The 17,558-nt window shown below is 35.8% G+C and overlaps 1 protein-coding gene across 3 annotated transcripts in view; it reads left to right on the top strand.

Moving 5' to 3' along the window:
• The window catches only part of LOC106170296 (receptor-type tyrosine-protein phosphatase N2), a 119,332-nt gene that overhangs the window by 17,185 nt on the left and 84,589 nt on the right, over positions 1–17,558 (top strand). For 2 of the 3 annotated variants that reach the window (XM_087013356.1, XM_087013357.1), the window contains exons 3-5: positions 2,166–2,894; positions 6,903–7,112; positions 8,291–8,353. In XM_087013356.1, coding sequence (XP_086869482.1) covers positions 2,166–2,894; positions 6,903–7,112; positions 8,291–8,353 — 1,002 coding nt within the window. The remainder of the gene's footprint in view (positions 1–2,165; positions 2,895–6,902; positions 7,113–8,290; positions 8,354–17,558) is intronic. The other variant, XM_087013358.1, reaches the window with a different exon arrangement.

Genomic DNA, 17,558 nt, shown 5'->3' with positions numbered 1-17,558 from the left:
TATTACCAAGAATGGAAAGCATCAATTACATCAAAAATTGATTTTAGGTTCGCGGAAGATTAAATGTGAAATGGCTTTTTAGTCCGTGACATTCAGTTATTTTTCACTGAAACATACATCTTGCTCAAGATTCCCTGTGGGGATGTGCTATAGCTTTTGAAGTCTGCTAGTCTGCTTTAACCCGTGCGCACATTAGACAGCCAATTAGTATAGCAATATCTCTTTAAGCCGGATATAACAATATCGATCCAGGGTGCCATTTTAGCACTACACATTTTTTTTCCTAGCTCTGCAGATTTCACACATTGGGTGCAGTTTGCTTAATTGGGTTCAGATTGATTTTAAGAAGAAATATGAAAAGGTGGGCAGAAAGCTCAGATGAAATGTCATTATTATAGTTTTTGTGAACATGATATATATAACGCTCCTCTTCACTCCATCATAATAAAACGGCATGGCTGTATAATACATCAAATTTCAGTTATTTGGAAGTTGGGCCATGAATTTCAGACATTTATTTAAATTCTGATCACTGTTTCTTTGTTAACCTGGTACCTGGTACATTCTTAAACCCTGCTGTTGGGTCCTTAAGGATCAGTGGTCTGAGTAGTTTTGGTCATAGCCTAAATATACGGTATAAAACCCCAAAAAGAAATGCTTGTTGGTGGTGCCATCTATACTTTTGTATATTTACAATTTTTGGCCACAGATACAAGTGCATGCAGATTGAGCTGATCAAGCTAATTATTAAGGCTCATTTGGAGACAATATTTACAAAAAAAAAAAAAAATAATAATAATAATAAAAAGAAAATTATATTAAAATAGGTCTAACTTTTGTGAGCATTTTTACTTTATTTGAACAATATGCATTCCATTACTAATACTTAAGTGAGGCAGTCAGTACAATGGGTGCTAGGTTTGTTTCACACCATGCTATACATATACTTATTTATTTTGTACTATTTAGAAAGATTTAATAGTCTAGTTTTTACATAAGGAAGTCATCTAAATAGATGTCAAGTCCAATTATTTCGTTAAAGTGTTTCAATTGGAAACAGTGCTCCTGGATGACCAAGGGAATGTACCAATAACATAATTGTCTTAGACAGAGTGGGGATATTTCTGCTCAAAGTGCGGTTCACAGAAATAACACACTGTGTTGCAGACAGTTTCATCGATATTGCATTAATTCGATTTTTACGGAAGACAATCAGCAATCAAGTTATAAACCCTTTGTGTATGTCTGCAATGAGCTGGCCTTGCAATGCATATGGGTACATTTTACCTGAAACAGCTAACTTCCATTGATGATAATTAATATTGGCCTTTCTACAAACATTTACCTTAAGTGATTTTCCGTGTTTTTCTCTCAAGGCAGAGGGATTAACTTCTGGTATATTGCCATGATGTAACCCTGACAAAATTGGTCTATACTAAGTTAATTATTCAGTAATTGTATTAAGGCGTAGCAATTAGGTGCATTGTCTCTTCTGTGGTGTCACTGGTTCATTTGGTGAAGGGGTACATGTATATATGCAGGCTCATGTACACTTTTTTCACCTTGGTAAGGAAAAATAGCACCATTAATTGTCACCAGATATAATTGATAAATAGAATACGGTTGTTCATTATTTAAAGATTCTGTCAATTTATCTAAAATGTCCCTATTTTAGTCACCAGGATTTGATGGAAAAGCAAAGTATTTTGGGTTTTCCCAGTTACCAGAATAAGAGCAACCATTAGTAGGGTTTTTAAGGCACTTATTATGCAAACATTCTCATGTAAAGAGCCGTTCTCTTATCAGGATATTTGTTTTTTTCATACATTGCAGTTAACACACTACCTGTATCATATGTTACCATGGTACCTGTCATACTTTTGAAATAGCAAGTAATATTTTATGGAAAATTAAAATTTGGGAATGACACACCCTAATTGAAACTGATAATGGAAATCTCATTTAATAAGAAATAAAATGTTTTCTTTGTCGTATATTGCTTTTACATTTCTTATTTTTGATAAATAAGACCCTTGACATGTTTGAAATGTCTGTACCAGTATTTCAGGTTTGGTTTTCTATTTTTAATTAGCTAAGTCAATTAAGGTTTCATTTTGGTTAGAAATTTAGTAATTTCTTAAAGTTAGTCTCTTTATTTTCTTCAGATTTGGTATTTGGATACTGTGTAAAGAGAAATGAGGGTCCCAACTGGAGACTGGCCAACAGCAAGCTGGAACTGGATCCCATTACAACGAAGCTCTTAGAACGAGAAATTCGCCACCTTATACATTACGGATATACCTGGGATGATCCGTACACCCAGTGCATTCTGGGCAATTTCATCAGTTCGTATAAAAATGCTGAGAGGTATGAACGAACGTTGTGTTATATTTATGCTAAGCAGGCACGGGACATTGATGATATTAGCGCAACCCTGAAGAACGATTACTCAGAAAATCTTGGTTCATTTTTTAACAACTACTTAGTCAATACAGAGAAAAGAGTACAGGATGAACAACCATATGACCCCAGTACCAGTCGCCATCGAGTGCATAAATATTACCAGGCATACCCAGCTGGGTATTCATCCAACGATTTGGCGGAATCGTACAATGTATCTCCTCGACGCCGTAGATACAGAAATTTCAATCCCAATATGTATGGGGAAATACAAAAGAAAGAGAAATCTCCAATAACAAATGGTGCTGCTTTGAGTCCAGAAGATCTTGAAGACCTCAATAATTATCTGACTGCACTGCAAGATATTGGTGATGAGGACCAATATGGTGATCAATATGATCAATATGGCGACCTGTATGATGCTCACAAAGAAGATGGGAAGGAAACTGATCGTAAATGGTTGGCCGAACCAGATAACACTGACAGTTTAGAAGGTAATTATGTTAGACATAATGGTAAGTATAATAGCAATTGGTGCAAGAATTCCTACTATCAGTTTATTCCGATTTTTGACGATATTCAGTTTGGGTATCAAACATTTTCTAAAACACAGAAGGGTTTGGTACAGCTAGTATAGCCATTAGATGATTTCTCTGATAGTTTAAGTATATTTAGTAGGGGTGGATTCCAACAAGGTTTCAAAGGAGGACAGATTTCTTTTCCCTTCCCCTGGCTATATATGAGGTCTTCTTGATGCTTTTGCTTTGAAAAAAAAAAGGAGATTTGATCTTGTTAATACAAACAGCACACACCACATAGACCATCCCTGTAAGTGTCTCCAAAGAGAATACTCCTATTGGCCAAGGAAACAACCTGGGCATGTTGTGGACACCAGTGTGACAGATTCTTGGTCTACAGATCTTTAGTCCAGGAATATGGTTCAAACAGAAACCTCATAACTTCTTTTCAGGCAGGTATAAAGAAGTTAAAAAGTATTTACAGGCCCGTAGCCAGCCAGCAGTATCAAATGAAGATTATTTTTCTGAAAAAGAGAACCTTTTACTAGGAAACCTTTGTGTACTGAGATCAAATTGACCCTTTCCCAGCAAAAAAGGCAGTGTGTTCAAGCCCCCCTAGCTATGGGTCTGATTTATATCTATTTCGAGTATTTTACACAGGCCATATGTAGAACTTATGTATGTACGTTGTGCAGTAAAAAGTTGAGTGAATATAACATATGTTAAGCAGGAAAAGTATTATCAATGTCGTGTATGTTCATGATTTTTAAGTTTATGACTGTATCAAGATTTTTATATCAATACATGTCAAATCGGTGATGAAACATATTCATCTTTGACCTAAGTTTACCTCCACTGTGATTGGACAATATTTCTTTATAGATTTCTTTATAGATTCTCTACAGAGCAAAGTTATTGGCACTCAGAAAGTATGAGTGTTCTTATAGTAACGGAGATCAATGTAAACAATATATTTCTTGGTTGGAACTTGTGGGAAAATGTCTTAATTACTGGGTCAAAGATAGGGCAAAGTGATGCAACAGAGCAGATGGGCATATTGTTAAGTAGTACAGAGCTGCATTTGTAAATCATACAATTAACATTTTTCAATCACATCATATTGTAAACTTCACCAAGGACAGCTGTGGGAATTTTCCTCTGTCTGGAGGATATCCTCTGTCAATTATCAGTTAAATAAAAAGTGAGAAGCTGTTTGATTCTATATGCAATATACCCTGTATATACTAGGGGAAAGAGCAATAACTGAAGTAGAAGTTTTGGAAAGGACTGTGTTTTATTCCATTTTTCTTAGAATTTCTTCAAGTTTTCTTTTCCCATTCCTATATTGGTTGAAAATGAAAGAAATAAGTTTACAAATTTACACACTGTTCAGACAAAATCTACTACCCTGTACATGTAGGTATATAGTAGGGATGGACCTAAGAGATATTTTCCAAGTCTTTGTAATTATTTTGTTGATTCCTCTTCCATTTTTGACCATCTACTGACACATAAACTTAAAAAATTCTGATCGTCTTCCAGAATACCCAGAAGAAGGCCTACATCCGCCCCTTTCTTGGAATTTAGGCCCAACTTGTGTCAGAAGGCACCCAGGTTTACACTACATGCACCACCAACTTTTACTTCCTGAAAGATGGCTTTACAATGAAGCCATGTTGTTTGTTAAGACAGAATATACTCTCTGTAATCTAATGATCATCTGCTTATGCATAGATGTCAAGACTTCATGCAGTTTCAAGGAGCCTTTTTCGATAATTTGAATACATTATGTGACGCACGAATGTACAATCACATTTGTATTGTTAGGCCTTCATCCTTAGAGAATGAAAAGCATCCTTAGCTGTGTTTGTAGAGGTATTGGGAGCAATTTCTATTTCTGAAGATGATTTCAGAACTGAACTTGCATGAACCAACACTTAATTCTCACTGACGTCACAAAATATCCATCTAGTGTAATTGAATATCAAGACATATAGAGCATGATGGGGGTACCTTAGTAGGCTCATAGCAAGGGGGGGATGAATGAGCTGCCCTTAATGCCGAGAAAAGGTCTGCTTTAGGTAAAATTTGAACTAGGTGCATGATGTTTTTTTGGTCCATTTTTTAAGAAAAAGAACCCCCTTTTGAAATTGCTGGCAAAGGGCCTGCTTAATGAGGCTTGATGACAGTTGTACACCAGAGGGTACAGGGGCGGACCCAAAGATATTTTCTGACAGTCTTCCAAATTATCTTTGTTGATTCATCCTTCATTTTTGACCGTCTTCCGACAGAAAAAATATATACCCATCAATGTAAACTTGAAAATCTGACCGTCTTCCGGAAGACCCAGAAGACGGCCTAAATCCGCCCCTGGGGTACTCATGTGAGACTCCTTTCACTGTCCCACATGGTTGACCCACCATGTGACTATAACACAGGTGAATAGATGAAATATGCTGGCACATATACTGCTATAGAGACCCGGCCTGTTTCACCCAAGAATTAAAACAAAAATTGCTGTTGATTTTAAGAGAAATAAAAAAACGGGTCTAGACTCGCCCTTCAAGAAATCGACGCCTTCAAGAAATCGACGAAAACCGGAAGTGTGTGTTTTTTGCACTGTTTTTCCTGTCATGCCCATCGTAACCACTGTGTTGTCAAGTAAAATGAAGTGTCTGATACAAAGTATCAAACGCGGCATTCATGTGCTTGCTTGCGATGCGTTCAGTACACTTTGTTTACACTGACAAGTCGAGGTCAGAAATGAACAATGTTTTTCTATGTAATTACGCAGTTTCAATTTTGATTAGTAAATTTTCTTTTATCTGCATGGTCATTTTCCGAACATTTGTATAAGCCACGAAATATTTCTCATCGGAAAATCACCCAGCAGCTTTCCAAGTACAAGCGATTGACGTCATGACGCACTTCCGGTTTTCGTCGAGATCTTGAGGGGATTAGCGTTACGGTTTGCTGCACATTTAAAGCGTTCTGTCTCAAAATGTACTCAACTGCTTGGATTGAAATTTACAGAACTTATTCCTCACATGATATCACACATATGTGCTTAATTTGAGAGCTTTAGCTGTTATATGTTTTATACAGTGCCCATTCAAATTTGAAAAAGAGCTTTTTTCCGTCGATTTCTTGAAGGGCAAGTCTACTTCCATTCCTGATAAATCAGTTTAGTAAAGCCCTGACAAATCAGTTAGCTATATCTTCATTTAACATACATCTGTATCCCCCATACCCTGTGTGAATTCAGGTCATGATCGAGCCAATTTTCTTCCTGCTAGTACTGTTTTTCTAACAACCTAAAATCATGTTTGACAATATGACTTTACCTCAGCTTTCACAGGTCTTCATTGATCTGACATTTCCGGGAAATTTCCTGAGATTATTGTAGAACCTCTGACATTGATACTGTTACACACTTGCAAAATTTGCATTTAATTAACATATTAACAAAGGGCTGCTAAGAAGTGAATTGTGTGACAATATTGTTCATGCATATACACATTTATATAAATATAATTTCAAAGAAAACTTCCTAAGCAGTCACCTTAGCACGGTGAATCTCCCTATGTGAAACATGAAAACCTAATACAACATTGCCTACAGCCTAGCCTTGTATATCAGATTGTTAATCCCTTTACCCAGAGAAGTTTTTGATTCCATATTAGTTTTTATCATCATTATAGTGATTTTTAATTATTTAAAATAAGACCAGATTGCAAAATGCAAGACAATATGAGGTCGATCTACCTCCCCTGAATGTAAAGTGATAAAAGTTGAAAACATAAGGGCCGAGTCAAAATGAAAATAATATGCAATTTTCTTTATCCAGGAATTCAGAAATAGAAACAAAAAACCCTCTAGAGGCAGTTCAATTTGCAAAGAATACAGAAATAGAAACAAAAAACCCTCTAAAGGCACTTCAATTTGCCAAGAATTATCATGCTTGTTTTGCTGTCTCTTTTACAGAGTTACCATGGCAGCAAGTTAGAAGTGAAGACAAGTCAGATGAGTTGCCATGGGAACCAGACAAAGCCCAAGACAGGCCAGGGGAATCCCCATGGGATTCGGACCAAACTGGAGAAGATGAAAATGATTGGTTTGGTGAGAGTGAAGACAAACTGACCCCACTTGACCAAGCTGTAGACAGTAGTGCCCACAGTGGTCTTGTAGATGATGGTGATCATACGCATAAATTATTATATACATAGCACATGACTGCATGCTTTTTACCTGTTTGTATGCATGTGAGCATGTCTGTGTGTGTATTAAGTAATTTGGCCACCTGGTTACTAAATCCTGAGAAAGTTTTCATCACATGTTATAATGAAGGTGGGGGGGGGGGGGGCACATTAGAGTATGTATGTGTGTGTGTGCGTTTTGCCTGCATGGTTGCCGAAATGTTAGTTTTCATCATGTTATATACTGGGGAAGTTGCAATAGGACACATTGATTGTGTGTTTTTTTATGTGTGTGTGTCTGTTTAGAAATTTGCCTGGTTGCAAAATCCTTAGATAGTTTTCGTCACATTTTTTTTTTGTTTTGTTTTGTTTTTTGTTTGTTTTTTTTTTGTTTTTTTTTGGTGGGGGGGGGGGGGGGGGCACAGGCATGGGGCACACTAGCCAGGAAATTTCCAATTGTATCTTAATCTTCTTTCATGTTACTAATTGTCAGTTTTCATATTCAGCTTACAGTAAGTTGAGTAGAATCCTTGGCAACCACATCCTATTTTGATGTGCTTTTCAGTGTTCTATAAAAGGTTGCATTTCCCATAACAGTGTAACTCTATCGTTACAATTTCATTAGATTACATATGATATTTGTCAGGAAGTGGAGTTGTTATTGAATCCACACTTCGTAAGGTCATGAGTGTGTCTAGCAAGAATTGTGTGTCTTTTAGGCTGTAATCCCAGAGCTTTTAGATCGATCTATTCCCGCGGGGAGTCTCTCTTGATTACTGTCAGATAATCCAGCTTAAATGTCCGTCCCGCCTACTACAAGCTGTAAGGGGGTAATTAACTTTCGTGTCCGCCCGGCTGACAGCTATTTAGCGTGAACCCCCAGGGAGTTAGGTTGATCTAAAGTAGATCGATGTAATCTCTGGAAATGGGGTCTTAGATGTTTCAAATGTTAATTAAATAAATCTTGACAATTTACATATTATATAACAATCCACATATTTAAGATACAAGTACAAATGAAGATTTAAACTTTCTAACTTTGAAAAAGGAGAAATACAACTCAGGAAGCAGCCATTTTTCTCATGTATATGTATACGAAGGGTGCAATATGTACCATATTCAAAGTGAATTAGATATTTGTAAACATACATTGTATACCCGTCATTGTTTTTTCAGTTGCACATCCAAGCGATGGTATTCCACCAGAAGATGCAAAGCTGTTGGATGATATTTTAGAAGGTAGGGGCATGTATGTAGATCACGGTTTTAAAGTAGTGAATATTCTGCTGTATGTGACTTATATTTGCCAGAGAATGTATGGATCCGAAGTTTTATAATGGTTCAGTGATTGTTTCACGAAATATAAGGGCAAGATGGAAAATATCTAAAGAAAATCCAGACCCCCCCCCCCCCCCCCCCCGACTACTGGCCTGATTTATAAGACTGGTCAGCCTAGTTTTGCTGAAGTTGATTGCTAAACATGGTGATCGCATTTTACTGCTTTGATGCATTCTATGGGCTCTCTAACATGATAAGTGATAATTCAGTCACCTTTTGTAAAAATCTCACCACCTTTACTTGATTGAGAACAGCCCATATGAATAAAAAAAGGTGTGGGTGAATTCCTCCTACGTAATTAAAAAAGCTGAATAGAAGCCAAGATAATAGAAGCTGACTTAAAAACAAGTGATTTAATAACAACAGGAAGTTGCTGTCATGCTGCCTTTATTGGTTATTGATTTAGATCTTGCCTTTTCCTGCTTTCTCTTTCAAGGTAGGACTTGAAAAAGAAGGGCGAGTTTAAATGCTGAAAAGAAAAAGAACTTTTAAAAGTTTACCAAATTGAATCTTATGTCAGTGAATCTTGTATATATTTCAAAATGATCACTCAGTCTCTTTGAAAGTTTCATTGGATTTTTTATGTCATGTATCATTTTTTTGCAGAAGATCACTTGACAAACTCCAAGATATTGGATGATAATAACTCTAAATTTAGACATTGATTGAGGGCGTTGTCAGATAATTAAGATTGTATATTTACTAGTGCATGATGAAATCTTCTTTAAGAAGAATGAACCAGAAAGAAATGTTTCAATCTTAGCAATTGGAATTTTGTGGCAAAAGACGTCATTTTGATTAGGAATGAATGACAACAGCCATGTTCTTAAATAATCTCTTTAAATTAGCCTCCTCTGAACTAAAACATGACATTTTCACCTCTGTTAAGGCTGCATGATGACATTCTAGTTTCCATTATTGCCTACAAAGATACCAATTCAATGCAAATCCATTAATTCCCTTGTGTAAAGATGGCAGTTTAGTCGCCAGTATTGCCGTCTTGATCCACATGCAGTCTCAATACTAATTATCTTCTTCACCTTGGTGATCAATAATTCTGCAAAATCCTGTCATTATATGGATATAATTGTCCTGTCTTGTTACATCAGATGACTAGCAGGCATGTGAGCGATAAACTGCGCGAGCTCTTCTGCTGTCATACATTGTTATGTTGAAGACCTTATTTACTGGTAGATATCCTTATTGGGAATAAATCTAGAATTTAGTTAAACTCAGCTTTCAGTTGATTTAAATTCAAATCTTTTCAGTCTTGCCTTACACCTTTAGCCATATGAAGGGGGTGGGGTTTCAGGTAGAACAAAATGGTCTGTTCTGAATCAAAACTGAATCAAAGCATGTAGGCTCTGTGCAGTTTTTCACATTGGGTCATTAAGAGGGTACAAATTAGGGTTCAATTTTTTCAGTAAAGGGACCACTCTATAATAAAATACTTGTTGCTAGTGAGGTAGCTTGAAGTTATATCTTTTATATCCGAGCAGATGCTTCTATATAATATTATATATTCTACCCAAGGACTGCTACAGTAGCTTTTCTTACACAAAGTTTTATTGATTAACCAGCAAAAGTGCATGGCGATTTGCTTTTTGTATTCCATGAAGGTTGAATATTTGCCCTTCATAAGATTGCTGCCACATACCCCTCTGTGATAGTCAATAAATGTAATGGTGTTAATTGGGAGGCTGACTCCCATTCATCTTGATCCTTTGTGAATATCCTCTTTCTGTTTTGTAGGTTTTCATTTCCTAGCTGCTGAGCGTGACTGTAGTGTGTGTTAAATTGTCATTTTGTATGGCCTTCTTGAGTATTGATGCTTTTTTTGTGGCCCAGAAAGATAATGGTGTCAGATTTGGCAAGAATTGCTTGCATTATAAGACAATAAAGGAAATGATCTGTGAAATTTTGCCTTTATTTAGCAATTCATTGACTAACAGCATGCTTCAAAATGTCATAAAAAGAATTCTATAGATGCATGCACTACAGCCTGATATATTTTACCATTTCATAACAGTGTGGTTAGACAAAGTAACAAAAATAGTGTATTTGTGCTTAGAAAAAATGCAAGAGATGTAAGTGTTATTCAGGATTGAATTACATTTTGTCATTCTATAATTGTTCCTCTAGTAATTGAGTCATCTTCCAAAAGGAATTTGCCTGCTTATACTAGTACCTTTTTGTCCTTTAGAATAACTCATTTTTAAGATGGCATGAGTTAGGGGCTGTTCAGAATGAATTAGGTCGCATTGGCTAGTGTGCACTTACTCATAGGGACCATTCCCACAGATATTTGGATCGATCTATCTCCCTTGGGAGTCTCACTAAATTGCGATCAACTATAACTGGCTTAAATGTCTATCACACCAAGTAAAGCTGTTAGGGGGAAATTATCTTTACCCTAACTGATTTGGTAGGCCTGACAGACATTTAAGCAGGTTAAGTTGATCGCAATTTAGTGAGACTCCCCAGGGAGTTAGACCGATCCAGATGGATCGATCTAGGGATGGGAACCCAGTCATAGGGGTCTCTCGCTGAATGCAATCAGATTAGCAGACTAACACGCCTCCTCCTAGTGTTGAGTCGATTACAAAAAAGCTGGTGATTATCAGAATATGTTGGAAACAAGAGAAGGCATGTTAGTCTGTTAATCAGATTACATTCAGCGAGAATCACTGTGAAGTTAGTGTACATTAGCTAGCGCAACTGAACTCATTGTGAATGGCTCCTTATACACTGATCTGGTTTTTTGAAACCTCATCAACACCCATTTATCTTTTACAGAATTCTTTCATTTCTGATTGCTCCTTCACTTCTTAAAGAACTTGTGGCCTTTTATCAAAGACTTCATCCATGTTACCATGGTAACCATTTTTTGTACCATTCCAGTTTAGTTTCTACTAGCTATTGTATATAAAAAAATGTTGGTCACTTAGAATAAATTACGAAGGATTCAGACCAGTTTAAACTGAGAACGCTGGCCTCAGACTATAAGCCCTGTAGTCCCGCCTTTTGATTTAGCAGTCAACAAGAACATTTATTTGAACTGTTGCTGGAACTGACATATGCCAAAAATATATATTGATAAATTTCTTTTGAGGCTCAGTTTACCTTATCTAATTTTCTCACTCTCCCTGTTTCTAAGACCCCATTTCCAGAGATTAGATCAATCTACTTTAGATCGACCTAACTCCCTGGGGGTTCATGCTAAATAGCTGTCAGCCGAGCGGACACGAAAGTTAATTACCCCCTTACAGCTTGTAGTAGGCGGGACGGACATTTAAGCCGGATTATCTAACAGTAATCTAGTGAGACTCCCCGCGGGGATAGATCGATCTAAAAGCTCTGGGAATACAGCCTAAGTTTACTCTCATTCTCACATTTAAGTTGCCAAGTGAATGCTTTATGAAACGACCCCCTGTTCTCACAGTATAGTCTCCATGCTATAATGCAATATGCTTCATTAATGTAAAAGTAATGGGGAATCAGTATTCTCGTTAGACTTCCAGCGAAAAGAGAAATTATACTGCCCTGGATGGTATGTGCTCTGTTATTACATTTTCCCCGGGATTGAAGGCAATTTTAGATGCAGAATGGCATCTTGATTACCAGCTTATTAAGTTACTGTATGAGAGCATGCTCATCAGCATTGGCAAATTCGAGATGTTTTATGGAATAAGTGTTTGATGCGTGCTTTTCATTTTCATACCCTTTGTATTCCATGTGTGGTCTCAGGATCATTGGGTTTGGAGTGGAGTCGGTGTCGTAGTATTTCAAGTGCATCGGGCCAGGGAGGGTTTTTGAGAGGGAGGGGCTAAAAAAAAACAATGCACCCTCTCGTCCAGAAAAAAACCTGCTCTGCATCCAAATTTAATCTAGGTTCTGTGCTATTTCTGAAGTTGAGTCAGCTAAGTGGGTTAAAAAAAGTCCCACTTTTTCAGAAAAAGAAGCCCTTTGCTTGCTATACAGACCTGTGCCTTTTAAATCTGATTGTGAGCAGTGACAGGCATTCAAATTAAGTCTGATCTTGAGGTTTTAAGCCAGGAAAATGCCATGCAGTTTGGTCATCATTCCATCTAGGCCGTGATTTATGTAACAACGAAGTGATAGAACCATTATTACCTCTGCCGGAGAGGTTTTGTTTTCACCTCACAATACATGCCTTTAACACCTCTCGCAGACACTGGACAGGCACGTAGCCAGGGGGTTTGGGCGGTTCGAAAGAACCACCTTTTTGCTGGGAAAAGGTCCACTTTGGGTAAAATTTGATCTATGTACTTGAGGATTTTATGGTAAAAGGTCCACTTTTTATGTACAGACACAGATGTGTCTGTACATATAGCCGTCATCTGCGTCTGTCGTCGCCGTCGCCGTCGTTGCCGTCGTCGCCGTGCACTTTTACCGATAACACGATAAGTGGAAAACTGTTTTTTCTTTTGGCTTGAAACTTACAGAACTAATGAATATTCATAATACGCAGGTCAAGTTCGAAAATCAGCATGATTGGGTCACTTATAGGGAATTTATGCTGTTTTTTTCACTTTTTTCAGCATATATGCAGCACCGATAACACGATAAGTGGAAAACCGTTTTACCTTTTGGCTTGAAACTTACAGAACTAATGAATATTTATAAAACGCAGGTCAAGTTCGAAAATCAGCATGATCGGGTCACTTATAGGGAATTTATGCTATTTTTTCTCTTTTTTCAGCATATATACAGCACCGATAACACCATAAATGGAAAACCATTTTACCTTTTGGCTTGAAACTTACAGAACTGATGAATATTCATAATACGCAGGTCAAGTTCGAAAATCAGCGTGATTGGGTCATTTTTAGTAAATTTAGGCTATTTTTTCTCTTTTTTCAGCATATATACAGCACCGATAACACCATAAATGGAAAACCATTTTACCTTTTGGCTTGAAACTTACCGAACTGATGAATATTCATAATACGCAGGTCAAGTTTGAAAATCAGCATGATTGGGTCATTTTTACTGAATTTAGGCTATTTTTTCACTTTTTTTCAGCATTTTTGCAACACCGATAACACAATAAATGAAAAGCTGTTTTACCCTTTGGCTTGAAACTTACAGAACTGATAAATATTCATAATACACAGGTTGAGTTTGAAAATCAGCATGATTGGTCCACTTTTATGGAAGTTAAGCTGTTTTTTTTCACTTTTTTCAGCATATATGCAACACTGATAACACGATAAGTGAAAAACAGATAGGCCAATTGTCATAATACTCATAGGAGTGGCCAATCTTACTAAAACGAAGGTTGAGTTGGAAAATCAGCATAATTGGTCCATTATTTTAGAAGTTATGCTGTTTTTTCACATTTCCTCACATTCAATTCTTAGGCATGTTAACAGTCTCATTATTTAACTAATAAGATACGTAAAAGTGTTTGTTTGGCATTTCCTGCATCTTTACAACATTGTTAGTTGATTTTGTAAAAATGATAGTAAACCTGTTATCGTGTATTGTGTAATAAAGTGTCAAAAATGGAAATAAACACATATCATTGCAGTTTGTCAGATTCAATCATCCACTATGTTCAGAATCTCATAATGGAGGAAATTGGACATATAACACTGTCTTATTGATATTTTCCCATCTCATCAATTTTCTTAGTTGGTCATATAAAAATGGCAGTAAACTGTTTATTTTGTTTTATGTTTAAAAAGTCTTAAAAATGGAAATAAACCCATTTCAGAACAGTGCTGTCTTGTTTCACTTTTTTCAGCATTTACGTAGCACTGATAACACGATAAGTAAAATACCGTTTTACTTTTTGGCTTGAAACTTACAGAACTGATTAATATTTATAATACGCAGGTCAAGTTTGAAATTCAGCATGATCCGGCCAATTTTAGGGAAGTTATGATGGTTTTTTTTTTTCAAAATTTTCAGCATTTTTGTAACACGGAAAACAGGATCAGTGTAAAAATGTTTTTCTTTTTGGATTGAAACTGATGAATATTCATAATACGCATTTCAAGTTTGAAAATTGGCTTGATTGGACTATATTTACAACTGTTATGCTGTTTTTTTACTTATTCAGCATATATGCAACACTGATAACACATTTTAAGGAAAATCAATCAGCCTTTTGTCTTGCAACTCACAGCCGTGATTAGTCTGACTAGTATACAGATCAAGTTTGAAAATAAGCTTGATCAGTTAAGTTTTGATGAAGTTATTAGCCTTTTTGTATATAAGTGTTTTTTTTCTTCAGATTTAATTCTTAGGCATGTTAACAGTCTCAATATGGAACTAATTAGATATGTAAAAGTGTTGTTTTGACATTTTCTGCTTCTTAACAATATTGTTAGTTGATTATATAAAAATGATGGTAAACCTGTTATCATGCATTGTGTAATAAAGTATCAAAAATGGAAAGGAACTCATCATTGCAGTTTGTCAGATCCAATCATTCACTATGTTCAGAATCTGCAAATGGAGCAAATTGGACATTTAAAATTGTTCTATTGATATTTTTCCTATGTCGACAATTTTCCTAGATGATCATTTAAAAATGACAGTAAATTGATTATTTTGTTTTATGTAAAAAGGTGTTGAAAATGGAAAGAAAATCATTTCAGTACAGTTATCTCTTGTTTACATTTTGGCATTTTGAACTTTGATGGTCTTGAAGACCTTCCCATATCACATTTTCTGAATATCCATGATACTTTTATTTTTTTTATAAAAAATTGGTCATTATGCTGTTAAGTATTGTGTTATATTGCATGAAAGTTGAAGAAACCTGTATTTTGGACACTGCTGCCAGGATAGCGATTAAGGGAAAACCATGTTACTTATGATACTCAAATTTGCTGAAAAGTTTCATAAGACTGAAGTGCAGCTTGTGTTGGAAAACCAGTGTGATTGTTTTCTGTTTTGGAAGCAATGCAGTTCTATAGAGTGAACTATGGTGCAATAAATGTATATGGCAGTATATTAATTCAGGGTCACAAACTAATTTGCTTAATTAATTTTCAAGTGGCCATTAAATGAGATTACATAAAACACACGTTCATAAAGTAATTTGCTTAATAATTTTTCAAGTGGCTATTAAATGAGATTACATAAAACACACGATGAAATTTCATTGTAAAGTCCCCTGGGTAAATCTCTCTTAACTGTGTCACATAATAAGGAATCAATTATTATTGTGCAGGTAAATGTTAGTCATGTTAGTAATTAGACAGCTAGATATGTGAATTTGAACTCTCACATATGGTCCTGAAACTGTAATCTTATTGAGCATGTTATTCTGTTGTACATTTTGTGAAATTTTATCTTTCACATACTGGAATTTTCATTGTGGGACTTATAACTCCCAAGGACATGTAACATTTAACTTTTATTGATACTACCTGTTGTGCAATATTTGCAACTTGACTGTTCTTTTTGGCAAATAATTAATTTTCTTTCTAAAAAGTGTTTTTTTTTTTTTTTTTGTTATAATCTCTTAAGATATTATTACAAAGTATAGCCATCTATGGATGTCACATGGTCTGATGAAAAGTTCAGATATCAGAATAATAGCTTTCAAAAGTGGAAATAAACTCATGTCATAGCAGTTTGTCAGATTCAATCATTCACTATGTTCAGAATCTCAGAATGGAAGAAATTGGGTATTTAACACTGCTCTATTGATATTTTTCTTAGTTGATCATATAAAAATGGCAGTAAACTTAATTTTGTTTTATGTTTAAAAAAAACATTTCAGAACAGTGCTGTCTTGTTTACATTTTGGCATTTTCAAGTTGTGACTTTGAAGTTCCATGGGCCTGAAGACCTTCCCATATCACATTTTCTGAATATCCATGATACTAATATTTTATTATTAAAAATTGATGGTCATTATGCTGTTAAACGTTATGTAATATTGCATCAAAAAACTATTTTGGGCACTGCTCCCATGATGACCATTTAAGAAAAACCAGGTCACTTACTGTTCTCAAACTTGCAGGAAAGAAAAACATGCGACTAAAATACAGCTTCAGTAGGCAATGCAGTCTGTTTGGTAATTCTTACTGCCAGTTAAACAGTTTTTTTTTTTTTGTGAAATTTTAATTTTTCACAAGATATGCTTGAAGACCTGTGCTAGTCACATTTTCTGAAAATCCATGATACGTTTATTTTATTTTCAAAAGTTGACGGTCTTCATGCTGTTAACCATTATGTAATATTGCATCAGAATAGAAGAAAACACAATTTTGGGTGCTGCTGCCATGAGGACCATTATGGGAAAACCATGTTATTTATGATTGCCAAACTTTCAAAAAAGAAATACAGGGCTAAAATGCAGCCTGAGTTGGAAAAGTAGTCTAATTGGCTTCTTTTTCTGGAAGTTATACATTTTCAAAGTGTGAACTTGAACTCCCATGGGCCTGAAGCCTTATGCTTGTTACACATTTTACTTACATTGGTATTACCTGTTGAGCATAATTAGGATTCCCCATAGGGGAATACTATTGTTTTTGGTAGTATTATTATTATTATTATTATAGTTATTCTTTCCGCGCGTTTTTTTTTCGCAAGAAATCTGAAATAATTATCATAGGTAGCCTATGGCAAGAATATGCCACAGAACCAGTTTCAGTGACCTTGACCTACTTTTCAAGGGCACAGGGGCTTTTAAAGGCAAAATTTGTAAAATTTGAAATTGCCATTTGGCCTAAAGTATAAGCCATATGGCTAAGGGCCTTGTGGCCAATGATACTGAGCCAAATTCACAGATAATGACCTACTTTTATGCAAGTAGGTCAAGGTCAAGGTCGCTAATGGCCAAACGGGCTCAAAAAAGGTTTGTTTCCGAGATCTCAGAAACCGGAAGGCCCAGAGCCCTGATCATAGTGGCAAATGATGTCCTATATATTTATCTAAGGTTAGCCGTACTTTAGTAGCAACTGCCTAATTACTTTTTTAATATAGATTTTTAAATATTTATGACATTGCATAAATCTTGAGTTTGGCAATTTCTCCATGAAACACTGGTTTTTGGTCATAGCATGCTATAGTAAACTACCCCAAACATATACCCAAAACCCCTAAATCAAATGTCAAATTT

Source organism: Lingula anatina, chromosome 5 (genome assembly GCF_051362555.1).
Source record: "Lingula anatina isolate TDL-2025a chromosome 5, LinAna3.0, whole genome shotgun sequence".
NCBI lineage: Eukaryota > Metazoa > Brachiopoda > Lingulata > Lingulida > Lingulidae > Lingula > Lingula anatina.
The sequence above is the reverse complement of the archived record's forward strand: the minus strand, read 5'-3'. Positions and strand labels throughout refer to the sequence as shown.